Source organism: Henckelia pumila, chromosome 1 (genome assembly GCF_033568475.1).
Source record: "Henckelia pumila isolate YLH828 chromosome 1, ASM3356847v2, whole genome shotgun sequence".
In the NCBI taxonomy this organism is placed as follows: Eukaryota; Viridiplantae; Streptophyta; class Magnoliopsida; order Lamiales; family Gesneriaceae; genus Henckelia; species Henckelia pumila.
The window spans coordinates 132088293-132109672 of record NC_133120.1 but is presented as its reverse complement, the minus strand read 5'-3'; the positions used below and the strand labels follow the sequence as shown (position 1 = coordinate 132109672).

At 36.8% G+C, this 21380-nt stretch overlaps 2 protein-coding genes across 2 annotated transcripts; one reads left to right on the top strand and one right to left on the bottom strand.

Moving 5' to 3' along the window:
• Positions 1 to 899: 899 nt before the first annotated feature.
• On the top strand, positions 900 to 2432 carry LOC140874017 (uncharacterized). The gene is made up of 3 exons (XM_073277301.1): positions 900 to 1126; positions 2045 to 2264; positions 2307 to 2432. Exons 1-3 carry the CDS (start codon positions 900 to 902, stop codon positions 2430 to 2432), a joined length of 573 nt encoding a protein of 190 aa, XP_073133402.1.
• A 14915-nt stretch (positions 2433 to 17347) lies between these two features.
• On the bottom strand, positions 17348 to 20800 carry LOC140875904 (uncharacterized). Its single transcript, XM_073279736.1, has 3 exons — positions 20456 to 20800; positions 18504 to 18831; positions 17348 to 17760 (listed from the first exon to the last, which is right to left on the bottom strand). Exons 1-3 carry the CDS (start codon positions 20613 to 20615, stop codon positions 17565 to 17567), a joined length of 684 nt encoding a protein of 227 aa, XP_073135837.1. The 5' UTR covers positions 20616 to 20800; the 3' UTR covers positions 17348 to 17564.
• Positions 20801 to 21380: the final 580 nt, after the last annotated feature.

The following is a 21380-nucleotide window of genomic DNA, read 5'->3' as shown; positions in this document are numbered from 1 at the left end:
TGGGGAGCCCCAGTCTTATTTTAAAAAGAAGAAGTATGGGTCGATGCGTCTTTGTATAAACTATCTACAGCTTAACCAGGTGACGGTGAAGAATAAGTATCCTCTTCCGCGGATAGATGATCTGTTTGATTAGTTACAGAGTACTTCCGTTTACTCGAAGATTGATCTGCCGTCGGGATATCACCAGTTGCGGGTTAGAGAGGAGGATATCTCTAAGACAACATTTCGCACACGGTATGGTCACTGCGAGTTCTTAGTGATGACGTTTGGATTAACGAATGCTCCAACTATCTTTATGGATTTGATGAACAGGGTTTTTTGCGACGTTTTGGATAAGTCCGTGGTAGTGTTCATCGATTATATCCTGGTATATTCTCTTAGTATGGACGAGCACGGTTTCCATCTCCACATTGTATTGCAGATACTGAAAGAGAGGCAGTTGCATGCTAAGTTAAGCAAGTGTGACTTCTGGATTGATCGAGTTATTTTTCTTGGTCATGTAATTTCACGAGATGGTGTTTCTATTGATCCTAGTAAGACGGAAGCCATTCTGAATTGGTCGCGTCCGACGATAGTCTCAGAGATTCGCAGTTTTCTTGGGATGGCAGGCTACTACCGAATATTTGTGAAGAAATTTTCTCAGATTGCTAAGACTTTGAAGCAGTGGACAAAGAAAGATGTGCCTTTCGTTTGGATGTCGGAGTGCGAAGAGAGTTTTCACGAGTTGCGTCATCTTCTAACTACTACTCAAGTGTTGGCTCTACCATCTGGATCTGGTGGTTATGTGGTCCACACCAACGCTTCTCTCTAGGGTTTGGGATGCATTTTATCACAGAGAGGTCATGTGATTTTTTATGCCTCTAGACAGTTGAAGACTCACGAGGAGAACTATCACGTACATGATCTGGAGCTTGCAGCCATTGTCTTTGCTCTTAAGATATGGCGTCATTACTTGTACGGTGAGAGGTTTGAAATCTTCACTGAAGAGTCTGAAGTATTTGTTCACTCAGGCTGAGTTGAACATGAGGCACCGACGATGGATGGATCTACTAAAAGATTACAATTGCAAGATCAAGTACCATCCAGGTTCTTCTAATACAGTTGTGGATTCTCTTAGCCGCAAAATGTATGTGAGTTCCCTTCGTACCAGCTCAGTTTCACGAGTGGTAGAGGAGTGTTGTTCCTTGGGATATACTTTTCGTCATAGGAAGGAACAACAGGGAGTGCGTGTTTCATCTGTACTTTCCAAACCAGCTTTGTATACTCGTATACGTGAGTCACAGGCCGTTGATCCGAAGACGCATAAGTTAGCCTGATTGGCTCAAGATGAAGGTACTTCTGGTTTTCATTTTCAGAATGAAGGTTTGTTATGCCTTTGCGGACGTATGGTGGTTCCTGATGATTCCACACTAAGAGAAGAGATTCTGACACAAGCTCACTGTAGTAGATTCTCTATTCATCCAAGAAGTATGAAAATGTACAAGGATCTACATATGAATTTAGGTGGAAAGGAATGAAGCGCGGCGTTTATCAGTTTGTGTCTCGATGCCTTGTATGTCAATAGGTCAAGACAGAATTCCGACGACCCGGTGGATTTCTCCAGAGTTTAGATATTATTGAGTGGAAGTGGGAGAATGTGACGATGGATTTTGTCACCCACTTGCCTATGTCTTCCAGGAATTGCGATGCAATATGGGTTTTTGTGGATCTATTGTCGAAGTTCGCGCATTTCCTGCCATATAATCGGGACTTTACTTTCGATCGGATGGCACGTATGTATGTGCAAGAGGTTTTTCGTCTGTATGTGATTCCGTTGAGCATCGTCAGTGACCAAGATCCGAGGTTTACCTCTAGGTTTTGGGGTAGCTTCCAGCGAGCTCTTGGTACTACATTGAGTCTTAGTACGGCTTATCACGCGGAGACCGATAGACATAGTGAGAGGACTATCCGTACCCTCGAGGATATTCTCCGAGCTACAGTAATGGATTTTGGACCAGCGTGGCATGACCAATTGGCATTGGTAGAGTTTTATTATAATAAACAGATACCATCGCAGCATTGGCATGGCACCATTCGAGGCCTTATATGGACGTTATTGTCGTACGCCTTTGTTTTGGGATGAAGTTGGCGAGCGTCAAGTTGAAGGTCCGCAGCTGATTCAGCAGATGACCGATGTAGTGGAATTGATCCGACAAAGGATTAAGGCTGCCCAGGATCGACAAGCAATCTACGCTAACACTTACCGCACACCGTTGCACTTTGAGGTAGGAGAGCATGTGTACTTGTGAGTGTCACCTTTCTGGAAGGTGATGAGATTTGGTCTCAAGAGCAAGTTGTCGCCGAGGTTCATAGGTCCATTCGAGATCCTTGAGAAGGTTGGGGACGTGGCTTATCGTCTAGCTTTGCCACCCTATATTTTCCGGCATTCATGATGTGTTCCACGTATCCTTGCTGAGACAGTACATGGCAGACAAGTCGCACATCTTGCATCCAACTAAGGTGCAATTGGACCAGGATCTGTCCTATGTGGAAAGACCTCTCAAGATTATTAATAGGAAGGACATGGTTCTTTGCAAAAAACATATACCATTGGTGATGGTGCAGTGACAGCGTAGGGGAATAGAGGAAGCCACTTGGGAATTAGAGAGCCGGATGCGAACTGAGCATCCAGAGTTGTTTTGATCTGTGTACTTTTCTTTTGAAGGATGTTGTACTTGGTAAATGTTCATTTGTAATAAAGAAACATTTGATTTGGTTTACAATTTTTTCCTCAGGACTTGAATTTCGAGGATGAAATTTCTTAAGTGGGGGAGAATGTAGTAACCCAAACCCAAAATGCGGTGATTAAGGAATTAATCTCAATTAATTAAACAAATGGGGTAATGATAGTTCGGAGGCTACATTGGAGGATTGGAGACTCCGATGTGATCGGACGGTCTGATCAGGGAACGAATGCTCCGATCTGGCTAGGGCCTATGTCATCATCGACATCAGCAAGATGAAGTCATTTCTTATGTCATGATCGGACATAGGACGCTCTGGTAGGGGTTAACAGACGATCCGATGAGCTGGCAGGGCACGTGGCATGCATGCAGCGATCGGACGCTCCGATGGGGATGATCGGACTGTCCGATCTCCGTCTATAAAAGAAAGGTCCGAGAGCTCATTTGGGTGCACCGAGTTCTTTTCTTCTCTCTTGCTTCTTAGTATATTTATGCTATTTCTAGTCCTCTAGGCGTCCCATTGGAAATCCGAAAGTGGTTAAGCGCTACGGGGCTAGTAGCGGAATTGTGTCCAATTTTTGGAGACTATCGTCAACAGCGGGCTAACAACGGACGCATGTATAGCTTTGGCTTTCTAAAAATATTTAGGAGTATGAAATAGCTTAGTTAAGGCTTTTAGATGCATGGGTATTTGCATTGTAGATGCAGTAGTGTGTACTTGTAGGCGTGGGATCTAGACCGGTGTGCTAGGATTTGGCCTACAATATTAGAGGTACGTAAATACTGACCGAGATAGCCTGCATGATATATATGCTTATATGTTGCATTTGTATGTGCTTTGTATTCCATGTTTTACTGCTTCAGCACATGCATGATTTATATGAGACTACATCCAGTATGATGTGAGTCATGGCAGTTTCCATCGGTGATGAGTTACTCCTTATGGATTCGTGTCTGGGGAGGCTCAGCCCCCGGTTTTGCTATCACTAGGAGCGACCATGATGGTGGAGTAGACGATATAGTGATAGGAGAATATATGAGTACCCCGCGGAGTCGCTCTCTTAGCACGGTACTATGTATTCATAGCGCCCCCTGAGCAGACTGTTTTACCCAGGATTATAAAATCATTTGCATGCTCATATTTTTTTATATATATCATTGCTTTCGTATTGAGCGTATTCGCTCACGCCCCTATGTCTGGTGCTCTTTGGATACCTTATGGTGGGGCAGGTTTGAGGCTAGATGGTCTCGGCGGTTCGCAGCAGGGTTGAGGCTGGTACCTGAGTGGAGGTAGTTGTTAGGGAATTTGATACCCTAAACTTTAGATATGGTTGTTTAAGAGTATTATACACTTTTTACGGTCGTCGGTTGTATTCTACCAATTAGATTTATTGTATTTAAATTAGCCGCTCTTTACGCTTTAATTATTTACTATATGCGCTAATTACTCTGAATAGGTAGTGGATCTGGGTAGGGTCGCTACACTCATTCTGAACTCTAGTTGAGGCAGTAATGATCTTGATAATGGAACTTTATCTAATTCAGATTCGGAATCTTTTGATTCATCTGTTATGAGCTTTTTCTTGACTCTTTTGGATTTGGAAGCAACATCCTTATTTGATGGAGAAGAAATACCCAGAGCTTTCAACTTGCTTTGTTCGATCTGATCCACGACATCGTCATTGTCATCATCTTCACTGGCTTCTTTCTTGTAAGTAATTGGATTTTTGGTTCAATATACCTCAATATCCCTTTCATTCAATATCTTGTGCACATGTAGTTCAATAGAGGGCCCCAAATTCAATCTAAGTTCATTCAGAAGATAGCTGATCTGAACTGCGAAATCTTGGGATTGAATATATGGAATGGTAATCATAGATGTAAGAATATTGAACAGTACCTCAGACCAGTTGACTTGAGTACCAGTGGAGATCGCAGCCATAATATCGAACTTCTCTACGGTTATAGCATCGAAAGACCCTACTTTGGCCAGAAGATATTTGGCCACAATATCATGAAGTGGACGAAATTCCATCTTGAGTTCCTTCTGCTTGCAAGGAATCTTTACTGAAGAGTCAGATAGAGAATACATGGCCTTCATCTGGGTTCTTTGTGTAAGGTCCAGTAGTTCCAAGCTTAGCCTTATTCTCATGAACAAATTTATGATCTGCATTGATCTCAGGTCTATCATGTTCATATATCATACTAGACCTGAAAGATTTTATTGTACTAATATTACCCTTGTCCAGATCCGATTGAATACTTGTCTCTGTAGAGATGAATCATGTGAACCAAAGCCTAAGTCTAACTTGTCACTTGCTTGCTTTTGATTCTCATGCATCTTACTCAAGAAGACAGAATATTGGTTCCAAGCAATGAGTTTTAAGAAAATTTTAATTTTCATTCAAAATTTCTTGGAATATTTTTCTCATATTGTCATTCTCAGTGGCTAGAATACTTAGTTTCACCTTAAGACTGTCAAGTTTCTTTCGCTACATGCAACTTGATTTACTTGAGTTATCTTTCAGGCTTACTTTCTCTTCCTTCACTTTCTCAAATTATTTATAGAGATTATTGTACTCTTTAGCCATTTTGTGAAGTGCAATCTTGTGTAAATTTAAAGGCACTATAGTCAAATACCTCATCGTCTTCTTCATCCTCTGGTTCTGAATTGGCCATCAAACATTGAACTTTTTCTTCTTCAATATCGCTAGAGGAGCTTCAAAGATGGTTGATTCTGAGTTAGAGTCTGCACACTTGCTCTTGTTATCCTCAGCAACAAGTACTTTTTGATCTCTTTTCTCCTTGAAGGATCTTCTCTCATCCTTCGATCATTTCTTCTCGACTGGTTTCTTGTCATTTTTATTTGACCGGTTGCAATCTACAATAAAATGTCCTCTCTTACCATAATTAAAACATGTAGGAACATCACTTGTATGGTCCTTTTTGTTATATAGTTTGTTAAATTTTGATTGATTTTTTCGCATAAATTTGCCAAACCTTTTAACAAACAGTGACATAGCCTCATTGCTCAATTGTTCTGCACCTTTTATGCTTGAGGCTTCCTCGACCGGTTGACATGTGATGGTCGCGGTGAGTTCCTTGGTTGGCTGGGAGGTTGAGGGGTTCCTCTTCTGTTCGTATGCTCAATTCAAACTCATAAGCCTTGAGGTCAGCAAACAATTCGTGCAACTCCGATTTGTTTAGATATTTTTCTTCTCTCATGGCCACTGTTTTGACATTCTGATGACCTTCATAGCAATTTCTTGATTAGAGTACGTTTTGACAACAATAATAAGTTCACAGATGATACTACTAAACCGTTCATCGAACTCAGCCATGATTTCTCCTGGGTTCATCTTGGCACTATTGAACTTTTCGATGGCCAAAGTGAGATTATTTTCCTTCATCTGATCATTGCCCTCACATAGTTGGGTGAGATTTTCCCAGATCTATTTGGTTGTAGGGTAGATCTAGAAATAGCCGGGGACTGTTATGATATCAGAATTTTTGTTTCTCTTGAGATTAGAATTTATTTTAATTTTTTATTAAATTCTGAATTCCTCTCTTTTCTTTGTAACTTTCAGGTGCTAGGATAGATGGCGGACAACCGTACTGTTCTTGATTTAATCTGTCCACCAACTGAAGGCTATGGATCTAGCATCATTTACCCCGCTGTTGAGGCGAACAATTTTGAGCTGAATCCCTCTGCTATTCAGCTGATCCAACTGCAAGCAAGATTTGGGGGCACATCTGTGGAAGATACCTACGCTCATCTGGAGCGTTTTCTATCAATCTGCGACACGTTCAAGGTTAATGGGGTAACATCTGATGCAATGCGACTGCGGTTATTCTCATTCTCTCTTCAAGGCGAAGCTGTTGAGTGGCTAGATGATTTGCCTGCGGGTTCTATCACTACATGGAACCAACTTGTTTAGACTTTTCTGAACAAGTATTTTCCTCCTACGAAGATGGCAAAGTTATTTTTAGATATTATCTCATTCAAGCAAAAGGAGGGTGAATCTTTACATGCGGCATAGACCAGATTCAAGAAGATGTTGAGGATGTGTCCTCAGCATAACTTATCTCAAAGCCAGCAAACCCAGATGTTCTATAATGGAGCAGATCCTTCAGTGCGTTCTATGCTAGATGCTGCTGCTAATGGATGCTTATTCAGGAAGACGCCAGCTGAAGCCTGGGAGATCATTGGCAACATGGAAGAGAGTAACATTGGGTGGCCGGATGTAAAGAGAGAGAAGAAGGCTGGAGTTTTAGAGGTCGATGCTTTAATGACCCTGAATTCTAAGATTGACGTGCTGACACACCAAGTGGCACTCATGAAAACAGCGCCGATAAATCAAGAACAAGGGAATATGCAACAAGACCAGTAGTTGTTTGAAGTTGAGGCTGTGAATTTTATGGGCAATCAAGGAAGGCAGACATACAACTCAAACAACAACTACACTCAGAACTGGCAGGCCAAGCAAGAGGAGAAAAAGCCGAGTTTTGAGGAGATCATGATGAAGTACATGGCAAGTACTGAGGCTCGTTTGCAGAATCAGGAGAGCATGCTGTAGAAGCTAGAAATTCAGATGGGCCAGATTGCAACCCAATTGTCCACACGTCCTATTGGAGTTTTGCCAAGCAACACTGAACCAAATCCCAAAGGCGTGAATGCAATTATGGTAGTGACGAGATCACAATCTGAACAGTCTGAGAAGCAACCGGAAGAAGAGAAAACTATGGAGGGGCCAAAAATTTCAGAGAAGAAGGAGGAGGTGCGTGCTGGAAATTCTTCCACGGCAGGTAAGAAAGGTAAGACTTCGAAATTTGAAGTTAATGAGAATGTTGTTATATCTACTTTACCTTTCCCCCATAGAGCTAAGCAATTGTTGTTTGAATCTCAATTTAAAAAGTTTCTTGAAATTTTCAAGAAACTGCATATTAACATTCCTTTTGCAGATGCATTAGCTCAGATGCCGAGATATGCAAAGTTTTTGAAAGACTTGCTGAAAAATAAGAAGAAATTGAATGATATAACGCAAGTCACAATGAATGAGGAGTGCTCGGCAGTGCTGAAAAATAAGTTTCCATCAAAATCTCAAGATCCAGGGAGTTTTTCTATACCCTGTAAAATTGGAAGTTTATCTTTTGAAAATGTGTTGTGTGATCTTGGGTCGAGCATAAATTTAATGTCTTATTCTATTGCTCGAAAACTAGGCGTGGAAAATATTGAACCTGCTGCTATCTCCCTTAAATTTGCTGATGGATCTATTAAATAACCGATGGGGATCGTAGAGAATGTCCTAGTCAAGATAGAACAATTTATTTATCCTCGAGACTTTGTTATTCTTGACATGGATAAGGATTGTGAGGTGCCTATGATTTTAGGACGCCCTTTTCTTGCTGCTAGTAGGGCGTTAATTGATGTTGAGAGAGGAGAGTTAGTTTTGAGACTGAACGATGAGCAAGTTATATTTAAAATGTTAAAGTCGGCTACTGAGAGCCCAATTTTAAAATCTTGCTCTGCGATTAATTTGGTTGATATGATTCATGAGTATGATGATGAATGTTTGCAGGTACAACTCTCTTTAGGAATTAGTCACTTGCACAATTTCTTTAATGGTGTAGCATGCAAGTGCAGGACTGACCTGAGTTTTTCACAGACTGTGGATAAACCACCTTGAATTTCTCCACTTAAGAGAGGAGTATAGTCGGGCTATAGAGTAAAAATTTAGCGCTGACTGGGAGGCAACCCCGTGTTTTTGCTTTTGCTTTTTATTTTGTTTTTGTTTTGTTTTTTTTATTATTTTTGTTTCTCTCCCATGCAAGTTTGCCGTGCCTGCTGATTTATCTAGACTGAGGCTACCATCACCAAGGATACAGTCAAGAAGGAAGAGAATGAATCGAAAACCAGGGGAGTATTATTTTCGTTTTCATGGTGTTTTTGTTTTTTTGCATTATGTTCATTGTTCTGAAGCATTGAAGGCAATGCTTTGGATAAGTATGGGGGGTAGACTAGTTCATTGCATTGGTTATTATCTTTTGTATTCATTCTGTTTGCATTCATTTGGTTTAGTTTTTGTGTTTGGTTCGTAATCATGCATATCATTTTGTTGTTGTTTGTGTTGTCTTGCATGAGTAGGATGAGTCATGGTAGCCTATAATGATGAAGTTTTTTTTTTTGAAGAAAAAATTGGATTTTTGAAAAAATTTGCTCTTGACTATACATGAGAAACTGTAGGTTGAACCGTGAATATTTATAAGTACTTGTGTTAGACCAGTGGATTGTAGCGAAAGATTTGAGTAAGTTTCTGTCTGTTTGACCATTGCACGACAATAGGTGGTTTGTGGATCTTGATTGTGTTCTATGAATTTTGATGAGGCTCTAGTTTACACTTATGATCTTGGGCGCACCTAGAAAAAAATTTATATACAATTCCATCCAGGCCTTGAAAGGATTAAAATCCTATAAAAGATTAAATTTAAGGTTAAGTATGCGGATTAAATGGGATTGATGATCCATCCGGGCTATAGACGAGGGGATTAGAAAAAAAAATAGAATGATTTTTCGTATCCTAGCTAGTTATAGCTAAGTCAGTGGGTAATCATTATCTCAAGGGAGGTGGGATTTTGTCTAGAGGTCTTTGGGAGGAATGGGCACTTGAAGAGTGAAACTTGCACTGATTTGTCATAGGTCGCTAAGAAGATTTGAGACGAATTCGGTCTAAGTTGTATGAAACTAGAATGACATTTCACACACGCACGCTCACGTTAAACCGAAAGTGTATTATGAAAAGTTGAGAGCATGTCTGTGTTTTTGGTTTTGTGATTGAACTTCTCGGAGGCTGTGCACATTTATGAATCATCCTTACTTATGTTTTTGTGTGCATTTTGTTTTGCATGTCTTGCCTGAGGGCGAGCAAGAGTTAAGTATGGGGGTGTTGATAAGTGCATTTTGTATGCATTAGTTCGTGATATTTTTATATTTATTTTGTGTGCATTCATATTATTTTGTGTGTTATTTTGTGTTTTATTGCATTTGTTTGAATTTCATTCTCCGGGTTCTATTTGTAGGAAAAATGAAATTTAAAAAAAAAGTTGAGAAGAGAGGAAAAAAGAAAAAAAAAAAAAAAAGAAGATTGAAGCGCGTTTGCACAACATCAGGGACTTAAGCGCGTTAGCGCTAGAGTTTGTGCAAACGAAATTGTTTGCACTAGATGTAGTGCAAACAAGGAGGAATGAAGCGCAAACGCGCATGGAGGAGAAGAGATTAGCACTAGGTGGAAGCGCTATCGCGCAAAGAAAGATGGGAACCGCACAAGTCTTTGTGTGAATTATTTCTTCGGGCAGAAAGTGTCTCTCTTGAGCGAGAGCTTGTGCTCGCTCGAGCGAGCGAGCGAGACGGGAGCAGAAATTCTTCGGAACAGAGAGTCTCTCGCTCGAGCGAGAGGTTGTGCTCGCTCGAGCGAGACGTCTGGAATCAGAAAAAAATCAGAATTTTGGAAATTAAAAAGTCTTATTTTACGGGCTATTTTTCATGGGCTTTTTATACTCATATTTAAGGGACTTATTCAGACGTGAGAGAGGGTTCCAGAGTTGGAGAATTTCATACGCAAGGCGGCTATAGGCTACAGGCTTGGGAGAAGATTTCTTCTTCTTTTCTTTTATTTTATTTTTACTTTTCATGATTAAAAACCTTGTTTGATCATGAATTTATTTATTGAGTAGTTTTCTTTTTCGATCAAGGCCACGTGATTGGGCCAGACAATTTATGTATAAAACTCGTTTTTTTATTTGAGATTTTTAGAATTGATTTGATTTTATTGATTATCGAATTTATATTTTTCTTGCAAATTTCTTGGCTAGTTATTTGCTTGCATGTTAATCGACTCCAAGTCGACAGAGGAGGTTTCGATTTTGATCACTTTGATATTCAACATAGTGTAAAACTGACTAGAAATAGAATTCGGTTTCATTATTCGGTTTGGGTGTAAACTGAATTTTTCACAGTTATTCATGCATTCAAATTTGGTTAGAATTATGAAAGATTAGTTCATCAATATTTGAATAGGTTTGATTGTTCTAGAAATAGTCATTCGAACAAATTAGGAAAATTCCCGTGAATTAAGATTAGGTCTGATGTCTTAGATCGACTGCTTGTTACATGAATTGTATGGTACCTACGTGAGTCCTTGATCGAACTTTTCCCATATTTGAATTAAATCAAATTTCTGCTGCGTTTTAATTAAGTTTATTTTATTTGCAATTTTAATTATTAGTTTAAAAATCTGAATCACTCTTTTTTATTAGTCTAGATTAAGTAGAAATAAATATATTTTAGTATTCATATATATACAGTACCTGTGGGTTCGACATCTGGACCTTTGTCCACTATATTATAATTTGACCTGGTGCGCTTGCCAGTTAATTTTTAATCACACCGATTTAGCCGGTCACACATTATCAAGATTGGCTTTCATTTTGTCCTCAGTGGTCCCTCCGAACAGTGCTTCTCCACCATCTGAGATTCACCACTGGATAGAGCAACGACAGTGTTGGCTTTCAAAATCTTCATAGGAACAATTTTTATGACATACCACATGTCATCATCATGGGAATAAAGATATGTCTGCATACGGATTTTCCAGTCATCATATTGTTCCTTAGAGAACATAAGAATCTTGTTGTAAGAATTCATGTTTTGAGTATAAAAGTGTCAGAAGTCGAGATAAAACCCTCTCTGATACCATTTTTTGGGATCATATGTGCGTGTAGTGGGAGGTGAATACATACTTTTTAAAAGTTTTACTTAAAATGACCAAATTTTGCGGCTGGTCGAGTATGATTAACCAAACTAGACCAAATATCACAACACTTGAAAATGATCAAACTAGTGCGGAAATAGTTTGAAAATTTTCAGTGAGTCTTTTATATTCAACTCAATAATACTATCAACAAGATAAGTAAAGGAAGAAATAAAAAACACGGGATATATGGAAGTTCGAAGATCAAATCCTTTCATCTCTTCTCTTCTTTCACTTAGGAAGGAATGCACTCTAATATTTTGGTTTATAGAACCCCTGTATAAAACCCACTCCAAATTAAGGACATATGCACAGTATAAATTGGAACTCCTAGTTAACAAAAAAATAAGACCTCAAATCTTATCAACTAAACACAAAGAAAATACCCAAGATGCTTGAATCATTCGATCCAAACATCAAACTCTTCATCGAAGGCCTTTTGTCTCTAAAGTGGAGAGAGAGCTTAAGAAACCCTTAATGATCCATGAAAGATCTGAAATAATATTTTAGGCGAGGGTTGATTGAGAAGTCGATGATATGACTTTCTTGAGTTCCCAAGTAAAGTGCAAGCTTGTAAGCGAGAGTTTTCTTGGATAAGCAGATAGATAAATTCTTGTGTTCTCTTTCTTGTAGCACTCTCTATTTATATGGTCTCTTTCATAAATCCGTTCAACGTTCGACTGTAGGCCTCATAAATGCAAGAATACTATTGTCATCGTCTTTCTTGATAGATAATAATTTCTATTTAATTCACGATGTAGACTGCTATCAAATAATTAAAACAACATTCCTAGACATCTTCTGCAAATACACTTAGCAGTGCACATTTCGGGTAACTATCTGATTCTTTATCCTTGGTGTTTGTGCATTGCTTATCAACTGATTTCTCTGATAAAGCATCTGAAGCATTTTGAAGTACATGAAGCTTGAATCAGAGGATTTCCTTTCAACCATTATTCAGATACCTGCAATAATATTGTAACCAGTCGACGTGAGCTATCTGTAGTATGATAAGGCGAGGTATTTCTTGGTTCGGGTGAGACGGTCTTCTTGAAGGGGTGAGGTGCTGTGAAGGAATGCATCCGGTTGAGATCTTTTGCTGTTTTAGTCAACTGTCAAGTACCTGTTAATGAACTTAAAGGCGGCTACTCTATATCAATGAATTATTTGTTTGTAATCCCTAAAACTAAGGAATCTAACACAAGTGTCGAGAATGAGTAATTGCAAACCTTAAACAAGCAAATTAAAATTCACATTGAAATGAACAAGAGTCTACAATCATCTCGGGATTGATATTTATCCATATATGATCATTGATAAGTGCATTTTGTGCACATAATGTGTATATGTTTCTACTTGACTTTTGTGAGTTATTAGTAGATATTGCGTGAATTTCTGTTGTTTTTGTATTTGTAGAAAGTAATGAACTTTTATGCATTTAAGTGGAATTAAGCCTAAAAAATGGGAGTTTAAAGGAAGAATCAAGAGTTGAAAAAGAGAAGAAAAAGCTCAAATTCGAGGTGAAGGCGCGCCCGCACAGAAGAAGAAGCGCCCGCGCCGTCTGGGGAATTTTGAAGAATGTTTTTGCGAACTGAAGTCACGCCCGCACGTATTACTGAGCGCTCGCGCCGTCGTATTTTCAGAATTGAAGAGTCCAAGTTTTTATGGAAACTTTTGGGTTTTTCTTGGGCTTATCTTGGACGATTTTTAGGGCATATAAAAGGAGTTTTTCTGGGTCATATAAGGATCTATCTAGCCGCCATACACACAACACTTTTGAGAGCATAATTTTGTGAGATTTTGGTGATCGTGATTGGAAGAATACTTGGAACGAAGACGGAGATTTTCAACCGGACACGGAAGAAAGACTACGGATTTGTTATTTCATATTTATTTATTTCTTTTGATTGTGGAATTATGTTTGAATTATTAAACATGATTTGGTTGGTTTTGAATTTGAGTATGAACTAAACTTTTCTAGTCTAGAGGTTGACGTAGCCTAGTTGAGACATATTCATGAATCTTTGATTTTAATGAATTGAATTTCTGTAGATTAATTGTGTTTCTAGAATTAAATGTCTTCTCAATTTACTGGCCATAAATTGATTTGTTATATTTATTTAGAATCCGGCACTCGGGAGAGGAGATTTTGAATAGGATCAATAGAAACTACACTATTAATTGTTTATATATCTTGGAAGAGTATATAACTTTAATAGAACATTTAAGGAACATCATGCTACGCGTATCATTACAGCTAGATTTTTAATAGGGATATTGAAATTGAACTGTAGTCGATATACTCTATTTGTTGCTCGAAAGAGGAAAATAAAATAATTTAAGTGTTCTTGGTTATTAATTGAAAGAAATTCATGAACTAGATTAATTAGGAATGAATATTGTGGAGACCAGGTGAAATCAAAACCTCTAGACTATTTCTCTTTGATTGATAATCTTTTAAGAATTGTGTGTGCGTCGGCTTGATAATTTCTTCTATTTATTTAATTTTTCAGCAAACCTCTAAAGTTTAATTTTTTAAATAAAATTAGAACTATTTTAATTATAATTATTGAATATTTTTATATTACTCCTCGTGGGATCGACACTTTACTCATTCTTTACTAAAACTTGACAACCGTGCGCTTGCGAGCGTAAATTTCGCAACAATCATCTTCTGATTTAATTAGGATTTCATATTATTTATGAAAATTTATATTTAAATCGGTCAAAGTCTTACATAATCCCATTATATATAAAATCCCCCATCTAGATGTCAGCACATCGACGGCTTGGATAAGAAAATCACGTTCATAATGTTCAATATGGGTCGCATTAGTGACTCTTTAATTAAAGATCTCATAATTTAATTAATATCATCATAGATTAATATTATCCATAATTTTAATCATCTTGTATACATAACTCTTATATATACCAAACTTATAGTTACATCCAATAAAATTGGGATTTTGATATGATATTCAAGACAATAAAATGCTTGCAAATATATTCGATGATAAATGTTACTTTTATTGATAATAAAAACATAGTACTGTTACAGTACTTTAAGGGCGCTATCCTCAACGCTTCTAGCTAGCAATATATAGCTTTTCTCCAACCCACAAACATTAGAATGATGTAAAACACATATTTCATTATCTTCGTGGTACAACTGGCATGAGATTGTTTTATTAAAAAAAACATCAAATTTCTCCTTAATAGGATCAGATACAAGCACTCTTTCTTCATCCACAAAAGTTAAATCTCAAATAGGTTATATGTTTACACGATGGGGCACTTCTATATCATGGAAGTCGACAAAAAAAACTCTAACAATGACATCATCAAATCACTCGGAGATCATTGCAATGCATAAAACAAGTCGAGAATGTATATGGTTGATATCTATAACACAACATATTCAAGAATCATGCAGACAACCAACAAAAAAAGATAACTTGAGACTATATTTGAAGATAATTTGCATGCATTGCACAACTAAAGAGAGTATATATTATACGTAATTGAACGAGAAATATAATTTCATCAAGTTCTTCTACACACATGAATATCAGAAGAAATGTGATATTGATGTTCAACAAATTTGATCCAGCGACAATGTAGCTGATTTATTCACAGCAGAATTACTCATATCACAATTCAAGAAAATGTTACACAAGGTAGGGGTGCATCAATTTAGGGTTGGAAAAATTGAAAAAATTCCCGACCCTTCCTGATTCCCAACTCGTTCTCGTCCCGAATTTTTCTCGCCGCGAGTGATCTGGGTTTTTCCCGACCCGATCAATTTTGGGATCGGGATTTAATCTATCCGACGGGATTCCCGACCCGAATATATTAATAATATTTTTAATTAAAAAGATAAAAATATTTTTTATAATGATCTGTTTTAATATTAATGTTTTATAATTATCTATCAAATAATTATTTTTTGATATTTATATTTATCTGTTTTAATATTGTTTTTATTGTATTAATCAAGTAGTTATTTTAGTTTATTTGTAATGTATTAAGAAGATGTTTTAGTTTTTAATGGTTATATACAAATAAATTATAATTAATTTGTAATGTACTAAGAAATTGTTTGAGTTTCTTCATAGAATTTTTTTTTTAAAAAATATTTTCATAGAAGATTTTTTAAAAAAATATTTTTCGGGATTACCCTCTCCCTACCCGAAGGGATCTCGAAAGTTCGGGGTCCCGACACTTCTCGGGTATGGGATCGGAAGGAAAAAAATCTCAATTCTTATCCGGACGAAAATCGGATAAGAGGTTTATGGAACGGGTCCCGACCCGATCCCAACCCTACATCAATTAAAGATCTTCGATGTTTGAAATCAGATAGAGTATCAATTATTGTACCCTCTTTATTTTGTTCCTACTGGGTTTTATTGATATGGTTTAGCGAGAAAATATTGAATTCTACATCAATAATTTAAGGGGATGTGTTATATATAGATGATAATCATTTGGCTTGGGTGATAAGATAAATAATATATAGATAAGTAATATAATGTAATAAAAAATAAATAAGAAATTATATTTAATATAATATTTGTTTTGATTGATAGATTATAGTCTGATTTGATTTGATTGATTAAATTTTAGATAAAATGATAAATTACTATTTTGTCTTTTTAACAATTAATAAAATATGAATAATATTATTTGAAAAGGGTAATATAGTAATTTAAATTCAATAATTTGATTGATATAAGATAAATAATTAATGATTTGATTGATGTAACTTGTAAGATAAATAATTAGTAGATAGATAAATAATATGACAAAAAAACCGTGAGATTTGATAAGATAAATTATACATAGATTAATAATATATGTAACAAAACGGTATAGTAATATTTCTTTTATCTACTAATATTTCTACCCTAAATGGAGGTATTTAGCTGAAATGATTTACAATTTCATTCTCTCTTCTTTATTCTTAACTCTTATTTATTTTTATTCTCTATTAAGATCATATTATATATATATATATATATATATATAATTTTAAAATTTCTTGATTCATAATTTTTATAACTAAAATAAATATACTATGATATGTTGATTTATAAATCATTAATCCTTGGTTTCATATAGAACAATTAATATTATTAATACTATACAATAGCACACATTAAGGAGATTGTAAAATGTACCCTGCATGGTATGAAGGGTGTAATAATTGTTTCAAAGTTATCACGATAACCGAAGAACTAAGTTGCATTAATTATTTTAAGAAAAAGGTGAGAAATAAATAATGTGCGAAAGAAACTATATAACATTTGTTGAAAAATATTGTCTCACATCGGTAAAATAAAGTTCCTAGGACTCTTTAATATAGATAAGGACAATCCTCACCTTTTGAACTAGCTTTTGAGGTGAGTTAGGTCCAAGTCTCATTTCTAACATGATATCAAAACCCAAGCCCACCGTGTGTGTTGGACCGCCCATAATTGGGCTGCCTATAGTTAGGCCACCCGTTAATTATCTTCACGCTCCAGGTGTTCATTTCTGGGGGTGTGTTGAAAAATATTATCCCACATCGGTAGGATAGAGTTCCTGGGAGCCTTTAATATAGATATAGACAAGGGCAACCTTCACCTCTTGAGCTAGCTTTTGAGGTGAGTTAGGTTCAAGTGTCATTTCTGACAAAATTATTTGCTATTGAAAAGATTTGAAATAAATTGTCTCTAATTCATTTACAAAATTTAAGACTATTCATAGTACATCTATGTTTGTTAAGGACGTTAGCTGCCTCAAACAAGCTTTTACATCTATCAAGATACCATGGGATGGTGACCTAGTTCTTGTTATATATTGCACAAACTTCATTTAAATAAGATCGTCAAAGGAAACAAAGATGAAACGAAATCGAGAACTTATGATACGAATATTATCGCAAAGTCAGTCCATATATCAAGAAATGAAGTTTTACATCGCTAGCTCGGTCCTAAAACACAACATTCTTTGTAGTATTCACGAATCGGAACAAAATAAGAGATCGTAACTCTCACAGAGTGATGAGTTTCCTATGCTGATGTTGTCCGGCATCTCCATCGTGATCATGGAAAATAAGGGTCAAAACTCCGACCAGACAGAGAACTGAACCTACAAGAAGCTTGTCATAACGTTCTACCCAGTGGAACTTGAGCTGACTCGCACCATAGAACGAGAGGGCGACTAGTGAGGTCATCACCATAATCGTGCTGCAAAAACAATATTAATATGTATTAAACATCACGTTTTTGTGACAAGATGATACCAAGTTATATAGGCAATCATAATGTTGCCAAATTTAACATTATACTCCATGTCTGGCTATTGATCTAAACCTGTTCAGACGCCTGTATTACCATGATAACCTTAAAAACTAAATGTTATGAAAGCTAGAAAAACAATAGTTTCCCTGAACAAACACAGATGATTAAAGGTAAGATCGTTCCACACTATAGTCATCGGTTACACAGTTGGAAAAACAGTTCAAATCTCATGGTGCTGTTATAAAACAAAATATCTATCCAAACAAGCGCCAATTTATCTTTCATTTTTTTGAAAGCAAATTTGCAGACCATACCGTGTCTTGACCTCGAGGCGAAATGTCCTGGAAACAATAGCTCTACGGAGTCATTTACTTACATGTATGATCAAACACGGTCAATCAAATAAATACATGAAACGACATCAGAACACCATTCGCAACAGGTGATCTACAGTTAATAAAAACAGCTCGCTCTTCACCGCAAGGCAAAAAACTGGCCATAAGCATGTAATAAAACGACCAAAAACCATTTGTTGTAGTAGCCACAACTAAATAGTTTATTTGGCATACTTAATACTTTCAATATATTTATCTAAATCTTTCCAATGGCAACCTCATAAGCCTGTGCGGTTACTACAAAAAAGTTCGACAGTGTAAGCAAAAACTACAAATTAAACTGCAAAATGATACCTGAGTAACAGAACAATGATGGCAAGTACCATCATAGATGATGAGTTTCCAACAGCAAGGAAAACTGGAAGAGTGGTAGCACAAGGAGATAATGCAGGGACAAGAACAAGACCAGCAACCGCCATTTTTTCCATAGGTTGGTTGTGAGAATGACTGTGACCACCTTTTCCAGACAGAAACATTACTATGTAACTGCCACCAAGAACAACGAGTAACAAAGATGCGAGTTTATGCACAGTTTCCTCTCCCGCTATAGTGTTTGATATGGTGATTGCTGTTATACCAAGCAGCGAAGTTGATATCACGTGTAATACAGCTCCAAATGCAGCTGCAGACCAGGAACCGGTTAGTGAACCTCTAAAACTATGAAACATAATGATATATCAAAATATGGCATAACTGGGATTATATTTACGAAATCATCCCAATTAAAGGACTAAAAATTATGACCAGTCAGATGGTATAAGAGCACCAAAACTGAGGCTTGTAAATATATATTTTTGTCGTAAATCAACCGTGCAATCATCATCAAATTAATAAGAAAGATTAATGCAGCGAGGTCCAGCAAAATTGTGGCTTTTCATCACCAACTTTTAGAAGATTCACACATGGAAGATTAACAAATCCAATGCTCTTGTCGTCTGCCTGCAAGTCCTTAAGAATATTGTGAATGTGTAGCTTTCGTCGCATTAAAATCGAAGAAGGTTAAGTTCTAGGGGTACCAAAACTTTGTAGCTTAAGTAAAATGCTTGCTATTATCATTAATAGAGGTTAAATGAGTACCGGTTTTCATAACACAATTCATAGCTGAAGCGCATTCATGCTGCTAGTTCTTCCTTATATTGCTTATATTTCAAATAACAGAATGCAAGGCCATAAGTTCTTTGAGGAAGAACAAAAATTACACCAATATGGCAAAGACAGTCATTAGTTCACCCAAAACTTGGATCTTGATTCGAGGTCAACCAGGTTTGAGTGTAAAAAGCAAATTAGAGCTACTTAGAGTGAAAAGATCAGCAGCTTCGGTTATCAGAATAGAGCATTAACCTGTATAAGCAAGGTGAGATCAACACTACAAACAATAACCCCACCAACCACAACCAAACACCCTATCCAAAACCTCCTCTCTGCAGCCAGTTTTTTCTCAAATTAATAAAGAGATACAAGCAAACATAGATACAATTTCTGACAAAAAAATCAAAAGATCTATAAGTAGGGTACTTTTCACGAGAACACCATGCTTAAACACCACATAATCATCAAGGTTATTTCAGAACATCTAATTTAAACTAAATTGGACACTAGTCCGGCATTCATAGCAATGATGACTAACTAGTTTCCATAAAATATATGTCTGGTGACGGGTAGACAAGGGTCAACAATGCAGGTGACTCCTTAAATTTTCTTGAAATGGTAGTTTGTTGCAATTTTTTTGCCAAAACCCGGTGGCAGAAGGAGAATGGTTCCCCAAAATTTTCAATTTTGGTTCCCTCGCGGCTCTTCTTAGCGAATAGAAATCACGCATGACCAATGTTTTTACATCTGAGGAAAGGGGAGAGGCGACCGCTTCTCGATAATGCTGGGTCCGGAGGCGGCAGGGGAATCTTCGCAATTTAACTTATTTTCAGATTTCGTGAAAAACATGCATGCACACCAAAATTCAAGAAAAGAAGTCCATTAACATAAAACAGATCATAAATTCCCTGTGCTAACGAAATCATATCAGAAATCTTTTTCCTATTTTTTTTCCTCCTCCGAATAACCAAGAAATCCACCACCAGATCTTAAAAACAATCAAAAACCCAGAAGACCCTTTCCCCTAACATTAACAAAATCATGATTTTCTCAAGATTTATCGAAAAAAAAAACACGAAAAAAATAAAACATAACTTAAGTTCCATAAAGAACCAAAAAAAAAAAGGAAAAAAACAAATAATTAGAGCATCACTCACTGACGAGGAGAGTACGAGAAAGCGTCCATTTCTGCGCACGGCCCACAATGGAGAATGGCAACCAGTGGGTTGGAATGAAAGAATGCAACAGCGACACCGTGGCTATACCTCCGATCGTCGATAAATCTTCGGCAGTTATGCTGAATTTTCCAGCTTCCATTGCCGACTCCCCTCTTTTTCTTGAATTTACTCGCCGATCCAATTATCCGCGAATCAATTAACTATAGCGATTACTGGGGATTTTCAGGTGCTTCAAATTATAAATTTATACATTTTATATGAAAAAAATAATTCAGGTGTATACGAGATTTTGGAGAGAAATCTGAATACAGCCATACAGCCAGATTGGTGAATGTGTTTTCTATTTTATTTTGGAAAAATTAAATGGAGCCCTGCTAGGGTTAATAACATCTTAGCACATGAGTAATATCCAAATTATGTATTCAATGATTTTTATTTTTATACATAGGCATAATTAATTATATATTGTTGACGTGGCAAATCATGAGACATTAGATCTATCATTGGGATAATACACATGTGCTAGGTTGAACTCAACCCTGCTAACGACGCAGAGCATGTTTAAAAGACAATAATGTCCCCACGATTAGGATGTTAATTCGGGTGGGGTCGGGTGGATCGGGTCGGGTCGGGTCGGGTCGGGTCGGGTCGGGTTGAAGAAAAAATATTTAAAAATTTTTCAACCTGAACCTGACCCGAATCCGAACCAACCCAAAAATTTTCAACCCGAATACGAACCTGTATAACCCAAACCAATCCGCTCAATCCGAACAACTCGATTTTTTATTATTATTTTTTATTTTTTTAGCAAAATAATTAAATAAAAATTCAAAACACAAAATAATAATAATAATAATATTATATTTAATAATATGATAACAAAATCTAAGTTTATATATAATTT